This window comes from Benincasa hispida, chromosome 5 (genome assembly GCF_009727055.1).
Source record: "Benincasa hispida cultivar B227 chromosome 5, ASM972705v1, whole genome shotgun sequence".
NCBI lineage: Eukaryota > Viridiplantae > Streptophyta > Magnoliopsida > Cucurbitales > Cucurbitaceae > Benincasa > Benincasa hispida.
The window spans coordinates 40,288,359-40,306,742 of NC_052353.1; the positions used below are offsets into that span (position 1 = coordinate 40,288,359).

General features: G+C 33.2%; 1 protein-coding gene across 1 annotated transcript; it reads right to left on the bottom strand.

Annotated features, from left to right (window-relative positions):
* Positions 1 to 968: 968 nt before the first annotated feature.
* On the bottom strand, positions 969 to 1,673 carry LOC120077334. The gene has a single exon (XM_039031216.1). It carries the CDS (start codon positions 1,671 to 1,673, stop codon positions 969 to 971), a length of 705 nt encoding a protein of 234 aa, XP_038887144.1.
* Between the last annotated feature and the right edge of the window lie 16,711 nt (positions 1,674 to 18,384).

Consider the following 18,384-nt stretch of genomic DNA (forward strand, 5'->3'; position numbering starts at 1 on the left):
CGTTTCTATAATAGAGACTTTCAAGAATTAGTTTCCTAACAAAGTTCTCTCAATTACCATACTTTCTTGTAATTTCTCTGCGGGCTTACTCTAGCCCTCCTTTTGTTGTCCTTTATGCTTGATGTTTTATCATTGAATGTATGGGGGAAATGATGAGGGTGCTAAGGAGGTGTCAACATAGTTAAGATATCCTAGTGCACCTGCTGACCCCTTCAATATCTCTTTTAAAAAAAAAACTTGACTTTTGTTTTTTAAGATAAGAGTATGAAAGCAACTTGTGAAAATTTAGTAGCATTTTTGCAAGGAGATATTAAAGGTTTCTATTCATATATTAATAGTAAGGATATTTCTGAGACTTTTGAAAGTTCAAGGGTGTTTAATTTGAAACTATAAACACTAGTCATTTCCATCTAAATTGATTAATAGTAAATGTATTTTTGAACTCTTTTTCAAATTTTAGGGTACTTTTGACACAAATTACAAAATTCTAGAACATATTTTTTTATATATAATTTAGCTTACAGAAATGAGTACCTTATAATAATTATTAGGAGACATACAAACATTTGAATCCATGTCAAATTGATATTTGGCAAAATTTCTAATACTTTCCATCCTACCCTTTCCTTATATTGTTTGTCAAAAAAGTAGAATTTAAGAATTATTTAGAATCGAAATAAATTAATATATAATTTGATGATGTCTCGAAATTATGAATAAGAGTAATATAGTAATAGTAATAGTACTAGAAAATTTTCCTTCATATTCTGTCTTGATTTCTTTCATTCAAACATAGTAGAAATGATTGAAATAGTCAATAAGTTCGAACGTGCTTCAAAAAGTCAACATGGTTTTTTTTTCATAAGCATTTTGTAATGTAAATTATAACAAAATACAACTTTAAATTTAAAATATAGTAGAAAATTATAAAGACGTGCAAAGAATAATTAATTTTATTTAATCATTCTCTAATTAGTATTAATCATTTTGCCGTACTCCGCCTTGTACTCCGCCCAAAGCTCGTCGGCCGTTGCCGCCATCAGCTCCACAAAGTAATCTTTACTGTAGCCATTTCTCATTTTCCGGTTAAGCTCCGCCACAAACCCACTCCCCAACCCCTCCAAATACTCCAGAAACCTCGCCGTCACCCCGCCGTGGCCCTCATCCCACCGATCACCATCTCCCGCTGCCGCCCACTCGCCGGAGACAAAACCAGATTTCAGCCTAACGAATTCCGCCACCCCTTCTATAAGCCCAGCTGGCGCCTCACCGTTACCAGCCCACTGCCACACGTGGGTCAGCTGCTGGTACAAAATTCCGGCGACCTCATTCCTCAGGTCGCCGGAATACGTAGCAATGTGGTTAGCGGCAATGAAGATGTCGGTGCCGGAAGTGTAGGAAACTGCGTCGTATTTGGCATCGATGAAGAGACGGATGTTGTGTACGGTCTTTCGGTCGGCGTCTTTGAATTGTTGGAAGATTTTGAAAATGAAATCGGTGGTTGTTTTTAGAGTATTCTCTGCGGTGGAAGTTCCGATTTCAAGGTCGAAACGGATGCCGCCCGTGGTGTTTACGGCGGAGTTGGTGACAGAGAACTTGAGGGAGTTTGTGGATTTAAAGGAATATAGAGTTATAATGAAAGATAGGAAGATTATTAGGTGGTAGGAAGCCATGGAAATTAGCTTATCAATAATTTTCTTTACGGAGAAGACGATGTTGTTTATATACAAGGAAAACCTGCTAGAGGCAAATTGGTATGGTCGATTTTTTATCTTTTAAAGAAATTATCATTGTTATTCTTTCGTTGACAAGAAATTATTAGATTTAATTATGGGCTAAATATATGCTTTGGCCTATAATATATTGAGGTGTTTTTTCTTTTTTTATTTATTCTAGCTCTATTATTATTAATTTGTTGGCAATGTCTAGGTTGGAGAAATTGAATGTTTAGTATCGAGCTCAATATTAATATGAGTTTTAATTCTACATGAGCTATGCTTATTTCATTTCGTATTTTTTTTTAACAAAAAATTCAACGACATATGACAAGTGGAGACAGAACTTGTGTCAGTGTGTGGGATATAAATCATCTTGTACCCTTCTTTCAAAATTAGGTATTGTCATGTGACAATTAAATTTTTATGGACTTAACTGCATTTAAGTATTTAACGATGAAATTATATATTTGATCCATTTATGAGGTATGTCACTATAGTTTGTGATTGGGTAAAATAATTGTCAATTGTATTTTTTAGAAGAATAAGTTGGAAATAGATTTGAAATAATGTTGGGTACATTTTAGTTTTAAATTAGAAAAAATCCACGGTGATTCCTAAATTAATACTAAATTAGTTCGATACTGTGTGCGTTATACATAAAATTCTAACCATACAACTTTAATTTATAAATGAGAGAGTTTTATTTTTTAAATAAGTCATAAAAAAACATGTATAAAAATTTTGGAAGTTGGGTGAGGAAAATTAGTAATTATTTTAATTAAGTATAAAATCCATTATAAAACAATATATAAGTTAAACATGTATAAAAGAATATATAAATTAAAATATTTTGTACTATTTTTTTTTAAAAAAGTGATAATTATCATCTTAGTAAAAACAAGAAAATTATTTTAATAGGATGTTTTTATTATCTTCATAATTTCAAATTTTAATATGAACTAAAATTTTCAAAAAAAATTGTGCTTACTTGGTTAAAAAATTATTTGATATTTAGATTTAGATGATTTAATTGTCTCTTAATTTTATATACTTTTTCTTAAATTTCTTAATAATTGTCTCTAAGTAAATTTTTTTAACTTTGATGATTTAAACCAATATTTTTTTAAAAAAATATTGTGATAATCCTTTCTTATTTTCTTTAAAACCTTTTTATTGGTTGATTTGATTAATCTCTTACTTTATAACTTTAAATTAAACCAAAATAATTATGTTTTTAAAACTTCGTGATAATAATCTCTTATTTAGTTTTTTTCAAGACTTAATATCTTATTAATTTCAAACTTTGATTTAAACCAAGATTTGTTTATATATAAAAAAAAAAAATTGGTGATAATTTTTTCTTATTTAATATAAAAAAACTTTTGTATTGGATGATTTGATAAACTCCTCATTCTAACCTTTAAATTAAATCGAGATATTTTTTAATTTATTTTTGTTGATTATTATCTTAATTTTAAAATTTAATTCAAAGCAAAGTAGTATTATTTTTTTGTGTTAATCTTATCAATATTAAATTTTTTTAATTGGTTTGGATGATGTGATTATCTTTTTAATTACAAACTTTAATGAAAATAAAATATTATTATTTTTTTATTTTTGTAGAAAATTTCATAAGGATTGTTTCTTAGTTGAAAAAAAAGATGATTTGATTATCCTCCTAATTCCAATTTTTTGTTTCAAATTTTAAATTCAACAAAAATATAACTATTTTTCTATGCAAATAGAAACCTTAAAAACTTAATCACTTTTGATTTGCATCCCTCTTCTGTTGGATTTTATGTCCTAAAACTCACATTTTGTAAAATGATAAATATTTTCTATAATCAATATACTTATTATTAATTTCATAAATTGTATGAAAGTCTAAATCCAATAAAGTAAGACCCATAACTACTGCATGAGTACTTGAACTTTATGTGGAGACATAAGAGTAGATCATGTTTGAGTAAATAGTCAAAATGATCTATGGTTGTTACAAAGAGTTGTAAAGTGCTACATACGATGTGATCCTACTTTGTACATGTTATGACATGAGGAGTGGAGCCGTCCTATGCAATGAGTTTGCATAAGATAGGACCAAGAAATAAGTCACTCTTACTTTATAACGCTGTTTACTGTATAAGACTGACTATTTCACCTAGATGACCTAGGTAACTTGATCATCTAGGTACCCTTAGATTTGCATAGGTGAGGGTTGGCTCAACAGCGCCGGCTCAATAAGACTCCCATTTTAGGGGTAAAACCTAATAGATAGCTTGGGACATAGGGTGCAAGATGGAGTTTACGCCTACCCGATTTAGGGATAGGAGAAAGGTTGTTCTCTCAAGTACTGAATCCAGATCTTGAACAAGGGGTCTCACTCTCTCACTGGGCTGAGAGAGTTTGGTTTAGTGATTGTATCACGAACCAGTTGTTCATTAGAGGATCAGTAGAAACTTGAGGAATAAGACGTAATCTCGGGGTAAAACAGATATTTGACCCAGCTGTTATTACGAACAACCTGTGAAGGGTTGACTTGCTGATTATGGTTAAATCATGTGGACATAATATATCTACAGAGGAGTGCAGCTATGGGCTTTAGTGGAGTGACCTATTAGTTAACGAATAAGGATTAATCTGGTGTAATGAGTTTAGCCAATTAATCTCCGATCGTTGGAGCCCATGATCTGTAGGTTCACGAAATCCCCCTACTAGTTCGTAAATGGACTAGCTCTAGAATAACGTGATAAGTTAATTTAAAACGTTCAAATTAGAATTAAGGGAATTAGTAATTATATGGGATATAATTACAGGTTTAATTTGAGAATTAAACAAAATAGGAGAATTTATATTTAAATATGATTTAAATATATAAAGATATATATGTGTAAAAATTAATTTAATATTTGATATTAAATTAATTAAGTTTTATTTAAAAAATTATTTATGAAATTAATTTTATTTTTTTTCCAGTTTTTAAAATCAAAATGGATTTTGGAAATATCAAATTTTGATTTTGAGATAAAATTGAAAAATTTGAAAATGCAATACACGAAATGGAAAAACCATTTTTTTTCCATTATCCATCTTTTACTTGCTCACACATAAAAGCCATCACTATTGCCTTGTGTTACTCCAAGCATGAGCTATAACTCATGCAACTCTCTTCCTTGCATGATGGTCAACAATATATTTAAGAGTTTGGAGTGAATTTCAGGGCATGCAATCAAGAGAGAATTTTAGAGAAAATTCCTACTGAAGAAAGGGTTCTTCAATAAGATGGCTACTGTGAGCAATTCTCCTTCATCCCTTGATTCAAGCTTGTTTGAGTCCCACAACTCAATCTAGAGCACCAAGAGAATAGTGGGGAAGATCTTGAGGTAGTTTGCAACAAGATTCGGAGAAGATTGCAGCTGGAGAACGAACTTTGAAGAGGTTCTACAAAGGTATATCATGAAACTCGTTTTCTGTAAGAGAATGCTTTATATTTTGTCAAAATTAATGAATTAGAGTGCTTAAATGATCTTCATTGCTTCCGCTGTTGCTGATACATTCCTACATCTTCTTACTGATTCTTAACTTTATTTTAGAATTTTATGAATTAGTGTGTACTTACAACAAATTTGAAAGTGGAAAAAAGAACAAAAGCATGTAAAAAATAGTAAAAAAATTATAAACTCTTAAACTCATTGGTGCACATTTACAAAAATTAAAAAGTGAAAAGAACCCACAAAAGTATAAAACAAAATCACTCTCTTTTCTTTTATTTTGTCAGTCTCTAAATTACTTGAACTTTGAGAAATTTCTTGAACCTCAAAAGTAAAGTCTTTTCTCTACCCTCTTCAATATATGAGGATCAATAGGTGAATCTATGTATATAAAAATCTACAAAAGCATATAACCATTAAATCACTCTACATGTTCATACAAAAGTGAAATGAAAAAATATTAAAAAAGAGGACATATGCTAAAAAATAAAAAGATGTGATATCTTTTAGAGGATAGAAGAGATATTGAAACAAATAAATTAAACTTCTTAAACAAGACGAAAAATAAACATTGGGAAAGATATTGCTATTAACAAAAATTAAAAAAAAAATACCTACAAAAAAATTTATAAAAAAAAAGAGAGCAAAAAAGTCAGAGATAGTCGGTTAACAAAATTAAAAAAAGAAAAAGAAAAAGAAAAAGAAAAGACGAGATACTTGGGCCGAGGCCGAGTGTCTCCCTTAGGCCATATCTTGGGCCTAAAATGTTATTTTAGGTCGGGTCATGCATAAAGCCTGCATTAGGTATTTGGCAAGGGTCAACCAAGCATCTTCTTTGAGCTATATCTTGGGCTTAAAATGTTACCTTTGGATGGGATATGTAAAACATGCCCCATTAGGCATTTGGCAAGAGGCTGAGACCACTAGCTTCGGTTGAGCCCAAGCTAGCCCCCCTTTTCCTAGGTCCCTTTCGGTCTTCATCGACACCTTCGGTTCGTATCATGCTCCTTTTTTACTTTTTCATTTCTAAACGTCAATTGTACCATTTAGTCTAAAATTATCAATAACAATAACGATAAGCTTAATTTTTCAAAATTATAGAGGCCGTTTGAGGCATAGACTATCCTAAGATTATAATAACTACCTCTTGCTATAGTAAATGTTATTTCAAAACCCCCAAATTAGTTACGGTAAACACTATTTTAAAACTCTCATTTGCTACAATATTTAACCTTTGCTAAAGTTTTTACTCTTTTACATTTATCATTTTTTATTTTTTTCTACAGTGTTTACTATTTTCTTCTCAAGCTCAAATAGTTTATACCTCAAACGCATACTATTATAACCTAAACTAAAATAATCTACACTATAAACACAAATTATTATAATCCAACTATAATAACTTAAGACTATAATAACCAAGGCCTTACTCCAAATACCCCTAAATGGTTATCTGATAAGTCCTATATTTTTAGTTCTTAAAATAGAGATTAGACTTTGAAGAATCGTATATAGGAGGTGTTTGGTTCACTATTTTTACAATTGGGGCGTGTGCATGTTTGGTTGATAATTTTGCAGCCCATGTTTGTAGTACAGTTTATTCTACTGTTCAGTTTTGCTGCTGTATTTCACCCTTACCAAGTTTGATGCAATACTTTATTATTAATCAATAGGCCATTTGCTACAATATATATTTTCGCTTTAGTCTCTTTTAAAATGCATTAAATTTTTAGTAAAATGCTTTTGTTAAATAAAATAAATTGAAATGGTAATTTCAATCTCTGCATCCTACCAGTTCGCTAAGTTTTGACTACTAAATCATGCTTTAAAAAAAATTATAATTAGGTTGTTTCGAATATAGAAAAATGAATCAAAATATTTATAAATATAGTAAAATATCATTGTTTATCAATAATAAATACTAAATAGATATTGATAGACAATTATTATCTATCATTGATATATATTAATAGATATTGATAGATGTCTATCAGTATCTATCAGTAATAGACTGCATTTTGCTATATTTAAAAAATATTTTTAGCAGTTTGACATTTAAAAACATTTTCTTAAAATTAATGATAGAGAAATTTTTGTGTTTTGTTTACATTGTTAGATAAAAGAGTTTAGATTTAACTATAGTACTAAAAATAAATTGTCTATGTCAAAACGAGTATAACATGTGTTAGCATTCAAGAAGTTTGTGATTTAAATCACTCGTACCTATTATACTAATAAAAATTGTTTATTCATAAAAGAGAATAGGCACTCCTTTGATTTATAGAGAAGATATTATGAGAGATTTTCAAAAATAGAAAAGTAAGGGAAATTGTTTACACAAAATGACAAAATTTAATCATCTTCCTCCTTCTCCGTCTTATTCTTCTTCTGTCCGATATCAGTCCCTCTCTCTAACCTACACATTTTCTTTTTCTTCTTCGGTCTGATCTTGGTCTCTCTCTTTAACCCACATACCCTGACGTCCAGTAGCCACTGCACTCATGTCCAACCGTCGATCCACCAGCCTTTGGGTCTACATTACAAATCTGGTTGTACGTCACTACCGATGAGCCAATTTTTCTCTTTCTACCCGATTCACTTTCTCTCTTCCTCTAACTCTTAGATCCGTACAGCCCAATCCTTGTCGTCGTTGTCTTGTTGTCGTTGGCGGTATAGTTCATCGGAATTTTGGCCGTTAGGGATAAGATTTTGGGCGTTTTGGGTTGACTTTGTTTGGTTCTTGCATTAAATGTTGGTATTAAAATTGATTTAACCATGAAGTTGGATGCTAGATTTGATTTTTGTTGCTTTTTGATAGTTGTGGCAGATAAACGTTGATAAAAGTTTATCAATATCTATCAATGATATAAATTGATATAAGTCTATCACTAGATGCCAAAAGAAGTCTATCAGTATTTACCAGTGATAGAAACTGTAGAAGTCTATCATTGATACAATAGTGATAGAAATTAATACAAGTTTATCACTGATAGATGCTGATAGAAATCTATCAATGTCTACCAATGTTTTTTTTTTTTTTTTTTTCTATTTTATAAGTAGTTTTACATATTTTTTATATGTGAAAATTTCTCAAATATTGTGAACAGGTAGATTATATATATCAATCCAGGCATGTTATATGAACCTAAATTTAGTATGTATATTTCTCTAAATCCATAATGAAGTGAAACTCCTTTTCCAGTGAAAATGTTAAAAAAAAAATTATGTAATCATTTAGTTTTTTATTTTTACTTTTGAAAATTAAGTCTATTTCATCCGCATTTCTTACCATAATTTGCATCTTTCTAAGTACAATGGAATTTTTTTTAAAAAAAAGAACAACTTTTTCAAAATTACTTTTTTTTAGTTATCAAAATTTGACTTGGTTTCTTAAACTATTGGTGAAATATAGATAACAAAAGAAGAAATTTAAAGGTGAAAGTAATGTATATAGTCTTAATTTTCAAAAACCAACCAAAAAATAAAATGATTATCAAATGAGACTAAATAATTATTAAACCACACATAATTTATTACTTTTGAAGTTGGATACTTATTCGATTTATTTTTTTTTCTTGTTGAAAAACGATTTTAATATTCAAATTTCAAACAATAATTTGTTATACTCCTTAAATTTTTGTTAGTAAAATTATTTAAATCCTTCGTGAATTATTTTCTGTCATATTTAATTAACATTTTTTTTCATGGTGGACAACTATCTATCAAGCTGATGAATAACAAACATATGGCAACATAAAAGATATATTATATCTGGACATCGGCAAAACATAATAAAATTAAAATTTTTTTAATGAGTTTTATTTCTTCCACTTTTCAGAACATTTTTTTAGGGAAGTTTGAATGGTGTCCCTTTATTATTATTATTATTTTTAATGAGGATCGGTTAGCCTCAGAGAAGTTTGAATATGGTTGACTTTATATGAAAAGAAACAAATTTCGACATTTTATGAGGAAAGGATTCCCCATTTTTCCCCCCTTTTTTTAAGAACTGATTACATATTTTTGACTTTTTCATCAAGGCAAAAAAACAATGCACCAATATAAGTGGTTCAATTATGCATAAAATATAATTGGAGATGTCCACAGAGTAGGTAGGATCAGAGATGGCTTTCTCCCTCCCCATTTCCGTCAAAATTTTCACAGGATTTGGGCAGAGATTCTCATAGAAAATTTGTTGGACTCGGGTTCCTCATAGGAAATTTTTTCATGAAAAAATCAATTAATTTAAATCATCATTATGGAAAAGTTTCAATTCAATAGTTAACTTTTATATGATTAGTTTTAGAAGGATAATTAGAATTTAAAGAGAAATTGCTCAAATTTTTCACGTTGAAGGAAATAATTATCTATCAAATTATTCATGATCTAAATTTATTAGAATTCAAACATATCTTTTTTTTATGCTAATTCAAACATATTCATTATTTTTACCATTAAACAATAAATCTTGAAAGTTAATTATAATATTTATATAACAAAAATAAATAAAATAATATTAAGCCTAATGGGATGAGGACGGGGACGGAGACGAGAAATGCATCTAGTTTTCTGGGTATTCTTTTTCTCTACTTCCTCTTCTATGGAAAAAGTGGATATCTCTAACTATGACGTTCGATCAAACTAGGAGGTTAGAGGTTTAAATCTTTTATATATATAAATAAATAAAAGAGGCATTTGAACTTGAGAAACTTATTGATATTTTGACCATGCTAGAAGTATGTTTATGTTGATAAAATAATCATGATATTATTTGGTAAGAATATAAATTTTAAATATCTTTGGAATGATTTAAAATTATTTAGATACAATAGTTGAGGGAAGAAGAACAAAAAATGATAATGATGATGATGTAAGGTCTAAAATAGACTTTTGTGAAAACTAAGAGATTTCAATAAAATATTTCAAAATATATTGAGTTTCCGTATTAGAATTGAGGGCAACAACCCAAACTTTTTGTACATAGTATTTATTTTAAATGAAAATTTGTATAACCAACAAGAGAGTGAGACTTGACAGATGATTAAAATAAAAGGTATTCTTGAAAATTAGCCAATAATATTTTTTTCAAGCAAAAGTCTCAGGGAAAAAATTAAATAGAAATTCTAAAACAATAGATATATGTGAAAATGAGCTTAGCTCAACGATAATAGACATGATCGTTTTTTCTAGAGATCAGAGGTTTGATCTCTCATCCATGCAGTTGTTGTACTAAAAAAATATGTGAAGATATGCTTGATATTAGATACAAACCATCCCAACAAAAATACACAAACATAAATACAATGTAAATAGAATGTGATTGGTCTATAAGAGCAACTAAACTAAGTGTAGTCTGCAATACTAAGGTTGGCAAAAAAATCCGCAGGGGCATGTTTTCATTCCTCTTCCTCTGTTGCATGTAAGCCCTCAATCTTTTTCCTTAGGTAAACTAAACCATCACTTGAAGACAAGGTAGTATCATCTATGTATACTTGGATGTTGGATGGAAAGAAGTGGACTAAGTGTTAATAGGAAAGGAGTAGAACACATGCTTGAACAAGAAAAGGCCATGTTTAATGCATACCTTGAGGGTATAGCTTGGACGCATACCTTGTGAGTGAGACACTTGATATCAACGTTGGACAAGGGAGAGGAGGTTATCTTTGACAACATTGGCCTTGATACATCTTGGACGCATAAAGGTTCCATTGGATGCGTGGAGGAACCATGCTTGGTCGCATGGGTGAAAAGTAGGAGGAGGGAGCACCGAATGTAAGGGTCATTAGGAGGAGGTGAGCCATCTTGGGCGCATGGAGAGCAACATGCGTTGAACATAGAGGGAACATGCATTCAAAGTAAGGTGTAGATGTGTTGAGAATGAAATTACTTGGGCAGCAATGCCTAGTTAACAGCTAAAAGGCGTATGTAGCTAACTTGGAAGAAGTCTTCACTAAGTCGAAGTAGGAGGTAGTTACCCATGGAGCAAGGATAAACCATGCAAAGACCTGGTGAAGACACCTGAAAGAGTGTGTGTGTTGGATTTGTATGTTGAAGACAACTAAACATGCATGCAAGGAGGAGCTGCACAAGGAGAAAAGCTTGGGACTAGTATAAATAGGGGAAAAGAGGGCTTACTTCTTCCATTCCACTCGAGAAAATTTCGATTTTCTTGAACCAAACTAAAGATTTTTTAGGGTTGCAAGAATGTAAGTTTAAGAGACCTAGAAAAACTTGGAAGGAAGGGAGAAAGGCCAGATTGACCCAAGCGCCCAACCACTCTACGTCCAGCTATCGTGTGCCTCATCAACATATCCCACATGCACCCATCACAAATTTCGCACACCCTCGTGCATGCAATCACCCACATGGATGCAGTGCTCGACCCTTGTCTTGTCGCGTGCACGCCGAATGTATTCACTGATGCCCAGCCTGCACGTTGCCCGTCTATCTGTCGTGTCCTAATTTAGGGCAAGTTGCAGTGTTGGCACGCAATCACCCACAGCCTGCACGCCGAATGTATTCATGGATCCATGTGGGTGATTGCTTCCGTTTAGGGCAAATTCCAACACTGCAATCACCCACACGTTGCCCGTCTAACTTGCCCTAAAAATCTCTTGCTTCCGTTTGAGTTCCAAAACATCTAGTTTGCCTTATTTTGTGTTGGTAAGCCAAGTTTACGACCAGGAAGGTATTCTAAGATTTTTAGCCCTAATTTTGATTCTAAACTAATATGGGAAAAATTTAGGGCAAGTTGGAATTTGAGAAAACCAAGAGTCCAAAAAGAGATTAGGAAGCTGGGAAGGCTTGGAAGAAGAGGAATCCTTGTTGGTGAACTGTGAGTAGTTTATTTTCAAATGTTTTGGTTGATGTTATATACATATATAGTTTTATATATATGTATGATTTGGAATGCTTGGCATGATTTTTTTTATACGTTTTGTTCTGGTTGAAAACCTTAGATTTAGATAAATATATTTTCTCTATGGTTTGTATAAAAGCATGTTTTTTACCAGATTGTATACACTGTTTCAACATGTTTTCTGTGGAAAAAGGAAATGTTTAAACCTTTAGTTGAAGAAAATCATATTTTACTGTGATTTGAGGAACAAGATTTCAAACCACTAAAGGTTGCTTGTTGTACCCTGATGTACCACATGGGATGGTCAGAAGATCTGTGGATCGAGTTTTGAAGCTGTGCCAAATGCTCCTACTGGATAGTTAGAAAATCTCTAGATCTGGTATCTGAGCAAGTGGAGGAAATCTCATATAGGATGATCAGAGGGATTGTAGGCCCAATTCTGAGCATACGATGAAATTCTATGTTGACATGTGTATATGGTCGAGTTATATTGGGTTTAAGGAATGCTTTTTAGAACTTTGTTGTGGCTTATGTGGATTTATTCCTTATTTTGTTTGAGTAAATCTATGATCATGCCATTTTACTGTTTATTATGTTGATACTCATGTTTTGACATTTAGTTGAGCATTTCAATATTCTGGTACCTATTTACATCTAAAATTATTTTTAACAGGTTTTCAAAAGAAAAACCTATGTTCATATTAAAATCATCATTCACTTTACTTCCTAGCTCATGTTTTCCAAATGTTTTGTTCTCTCCCTCCAGGTAGTGAAGAAAAAACGTTTTGGGGTGCCGCTTGAGGTCAAGTCTGTCACATTACAAGATTAATTCTTTGTCTTAGTTATTGAAGGTCTTTAAAGTCTAGTTGTGGGTATTGAAGTTGGGAATTTGTAAATATAAGATGTATAAATATTAAAACTTGATTGTAATAAAGTAAACTATTTTTAATTAAGTAATCTTCTGGATTTTTTAAGTTGTGGGAAAAATAGGTTAGAGTGGTTAGTAGGTACCACAAAAGGCCGGTATTGCTGTCTTCACACCTCATTCTAGGTGAAAAAGGTAAACTCGGGAGGGGTGTGACAAGCTAATATCAGAGCAAAGGTTTACGAAAAACCTAAGAGAGTTAGAAGAAGTTAGTCGAGTCAGATTAAAGAGTTTAGGAAGTTGAGGATTATGTGGTGGAAAGTAAATCCACGAGTTACAAAAACTTGGGAAAAAATAGGTTGTGGAAACCTAGAGAGTCAGAATGGTTACAAAACCCTATGGAAATAGGCTGAAGGAAACATGGACTTGGCTAAAGTTGGGTAAGTCTCAAAATATGGAAGTGTGAGGTAGAGAATTGAGTATATAAACAGGATAAGTAGTAAGAGATAGTATATTTCAAATTAACATTAGTTGATCTTTATTGTAGAAACCATGCATCAAAATGGTGAACCTAGTAGGCAGTTCTAGACCAGAACTCAAAACGCTACCTTTGATTCAAGATTTGGGGAGATAAGAAGCAGCAAAGGAACTCACTATCCACACATTGAGATCAATTTAGGAAACCAAGTAATGTACTCCATATTGGGAATGCCTGAATTAAATAGGATACTAAGATGTCTAGGTTGTGGTAGAAACCACAGGGGACCATGCCTGCAAGGAACAAATATCTACTATAGATGTAGATAGGTAGGCCACATTAGGAAAAATTGTTCCTAATTTCAGCAACGAAATAGGGTTAAGCAAGAAAAGATACCTAGGGATAATCTATTACAACAACCTGCACTCGTTAGAAGTGGAAGTAGAAGATTTATACACGAGGTATCATCTAGTAGGAACTTAAGGCCGGGGGAATCTAAAAATTCCGGTGCTCTAGTGACTTAGTGGGTTCTACAAAAGGCCTAGAGATGACTCGAAGAATCATCATTGAGTTTGACAAGAAACCCCAATGCAAATGATGTGGTGGAGACCATGAGAAAATATGCTACTACTACCATCGATCTTGACATGTTCGCAAGGAATGCCCTCGACGAAGGCCAAGGAGAAAATGATTCAAATCCAAAAGAAGACATTCCTAATGTATTACTCAACGAGAGAAAGGTACCTTAGTTAAGCAATCAGTAGGGGAGAAAGAACAACTAAGGAAAAAGCTGAAGGATTTTAGGTATCAGAGAGGGAAAGGAGGAAAAGTGCTAAGAAGTTTGCAGAAGAAAAATATGTGATAATGAATATATTTAGTGGCTGTTATAACACAAATATAGACATAGTTTAAACCAAAGAAGATTGACGTTCTTTTTGGTCAATTCTAGTCCTATTTTAAGGATGAAATTCACAAAAATGGTTACGATTGGACATGGTTCGTTCGATGATGTGTTACGCTTTCTTATTGGACTCATTTTGGAGTTCTGCAGTGGAAACTGCAGTATATATACTCAATTGTGTTACTTCCAAGAGTGTTGCGAGAACACCTCTGGAGTTGTGGAATGAGAGTAAAACTAGTTTACGTCACTTCTACATATAGGGTTGCCTAGCATATGTGCTTGAGGCTAATCCAAAGAAATTGGAATCACGGTCAAGGTTGTGCCTCTAGGCTACCCCAAAGGTATACGAGGGGATTACTTTTATGATCCGTTGGAAAACAGAGTGTTTGTTTCTATGAATGTTACATTCCTTGAGGATGATCATATGAGGGAGCATAGTCCATGTAGTAAGGTCGTGTTACGTGAGCTTTTCAACAAAACTACTGAAACTTCAACAAGAGTTGTTGAAGGACTTGCTTCATCAGCAATAGTTGTTAATGATAGTTCATCTGGTAAGTTGGTTCCACCTCAAGAGTTGAGGAAACCTCGACGCAGTGGGAGGGTTGCGAACCCATCTGTTTGCTATCTGGGTTTCACGAAAATCCTGGCTATGGTAGCCGATGGCGACATTGAGGATCTGCTGTCTTATCAGAAGGCAATGAAAAATGTTGACGGAGATGAATGGGTAAAAGCCATGGATCTCGAAATGGATTCGATGTACTTCAACTCAGTATGGGACCTTGTAGATCAGCTTAATAGGGTAAGATCTATAGGTTGTAAATGGATCTATAAGAGGAAACATGGTGCTGATGGGATGGTGCAAACTTTCAAGGCTCGACTTGTGGCAAAGAGTTATACCCAGGTGGAGGGAGTCGACTATGAGGAGACTTTCTTGCCTCTTACCATGTTAAAGTCAATCTGCATCCTCCTGTCCATTGCCGCTTATTATGATTATGAGATTTGGCAAATGGACTTCAAGATGGCCTTTGTAAATTGCAATCTTGAGGAGACCATTTATATGGTGCAGCTCGAGGGATTCATTGCCCAAGGTCAAGAGCAAGAAATTTGTAAACTGAATCGGTCCATTTATGGGCTGAAACAAGCATCTTGATCTTGGAATATTCGGTTTAATTATGCGATCAAATCGTATGGCTTTGACCAAAATGTTGATGAGCCTTGTGTCTACAAGAAGATAGTCAACAGTTCAGTAGTTTTCTTAGTGTTGTATGTAGACGATATCCTACTCATCGGGAATGATGTTGGACTATCGACTGTAGTTAAAAACTGGCTAATGACCCAATTTCAAATGAAAAATTTAGGAAAGGCTCAATTTATTATGGGTATACAAATTTTTCGAGATCGTAAGAATAAAGTGCTAACGTTGTCTCAGGCATCGTACATTGACAAGATGTTGCTTAAGTACTCGATGCAAGACTCCAAAAAGGGCTTATTTCCATTCAGGCATGGAGTTACTTTGTCTAAGAAAATGTGTCCTAAGATGCCTCAAGAGGTTGAGGAGATGAGATGAGTCCCATATGCATCTGTCATTGATAGTTTGATGTATGCGATGCTCTATACTAGGCCAGACATCTGTTTTGTTGTACTAGGCTAGAAAATTCTTTACCGATGTGCGTCGTGAGGGTAAGATGTCTAAAACACCTTTTACCGAAAAAGGTTATTAAGCCAAATAGCCTCTAGAATTAGTACATTCTAACCTCTGTGGTTCTATAAATATGCGAGCCAGGGGAGGCTATGAGTATTTTATGAGTTTTTGTCACACCCCGCTCCAGATTACCCTCTTAACCTGGATGGAATGGTGACTGCAGCAGTTACCAATCCTTTTGCTGGCACTTACTGCCTATCTAACCTATTAAATTTTGTTCAAACCCTGAATACATACATATCATCGATATACATACATAATAACTCAGAACTTAAGACATTTACATTACAGGGTTTCGCAGCATTATCCACACATGAATATTACAATTTAATGAGCCCCATCTAGAATACTAGTCACTAGACAGACATATGTGTACTAACTAATATAGGTCTTCAATTACGCTTCCTCCAACCTAATTCTTTGAGTGGCAGAGCAGCAGCAAAAAAGTATTTTGGGAACTGACCGCTACCTGAAAAGGAAAACATTTGAAAACATGAGCTAGAAGCCCAGTGAGTGACTTAATAAAAACATAAATCTCATGCTTAAACTGAAAGCTCGAAAACATAATATTGGAACTAAAATATGCCCAGCAAACATGTATATAAAACCTTTAAAACCATTGTATCTGAAACCTGAATCTTAATTGAGACCCTTACTTCGATCTCTTCATATTGAACTATGGCTAGGAGAGACCCTTACGTCGATCTCTTTAAATATACCGTTGGGCATCTCAAGAAACTTCCTCTAAACATAAACATTGATAACTACTCTTAAACACCATTAAACATCATTATTCCCTAGTTGAAAACGAGCATACATCGCTCTAATTCCCAACGTCTGTTACCTGCCAAGAGACCCATACTTCAGCCTCCCTTTGCTGGTATATGGCCTAGGAGACCTATACTTCGGCTCCTCATTCAGAACTGCCTACGGAACGTAGAGTTTACTATGTACAGTGAACACCTTAAGTACATTTATTTAGATACCTTCCTTACCTTCAGTATCCGGCTCACTTAAGCTATCAAGTTCTCGAAGAGCATTAAAAGAATAATTCTCAAATATAGCATAGAAAACTCTTTAGGATACCTTCTCCACCTTTAGTATCCCTTTTCATTATGTTTAGAAATACCAATGCATGTACTTTGACAACCTTAGGTATTTAAAACATAGTACATGAAGCTTCATTCAACCTTAGCTTTAACCCTAACGCATGCTTTATACTTTGTAAAATAAGTTGGCTTAAAGCATGTTGAACTACTTGTAAAAACTATTAGCATGCATTAGATATGAAAAACATACTTGGAAAACTCATACATTAGTAACATCATGCGTTGATAAACATTCATAAGCATTAGCAATTCCAAACTATCCTTCTAGCCTATGAGAAGATATGTCTGCCTTTATCCTTAGTTGAGAGTGAACTACTTGATCTAACCCTCAATGTCAACCTTAGTCGGGGAGAACCCTTTTGCTCAATCCCTCGACGTCGTATTACCTACGTGCACGTGGTTATAACTGAGTACCATCATCCTTAGGTACTTGACTAGGATACCTTTTCATTGTCCTTCAGCATCCTTAGGATACCTTCTCATTGTCCTTCAGTATCCTTGGGATACCTTCTCATTGTCCTTCAGTATCCGTCATATAAATAGTCATAAACATTTAGTTGAACACTAAGGCTTAGTGCTCAAATCATCATACTAGTTCATCCATCATACTAGTTCTTCATAAAAATGGAGATACTAAAATATGCTGAAAGTATTTGGACAAGATAACATATTTAAATCATGTCAATTTCCATGGAAAACATGCTTTACTTAGCATGAGAAATAACTTCAAACATATGTTTCTTGGCACTTCATTTAAACACTTAGCATGAGAAATAACTTCAAAAAAATCATAGTTTCTAAATCATTAAAACATTAATTCATCACATAGTCATTCACAGCTCGTCGGGGCTCTTGGCGGGTTATATGCCTCTTTTAGCTCTTCTTGGCCTGAAAGGACATAATTCCTGATTAAACTACTTAGATCTCTTAGCAAAATACCTCAAATAGTTCATTTACTAATAGAACTTTCTTAAAGAAAAACACATTGCAAGCGAGACAACCATTCTGAGTAATCCATTCTCATGAGCGAGATCTTCCTTATGAGCGAGATCCTCATGATTGAGATCAAGCTTTTCCTGGCAAACTTTCATCCTAGCGATACTCACCTTATCAGCAAGATTCAACCCAATTTCTAGCGACATTTCCTTCTTGAGCGAGATCTTCATCATAAAATTAGCGAGATTATCATCCTGAGCGAGATCCTTATCCTCCACATCTCGTTCTCACTCTTCACGGTGAGCTTTTTGCTTGTTCTTCCCAAGCA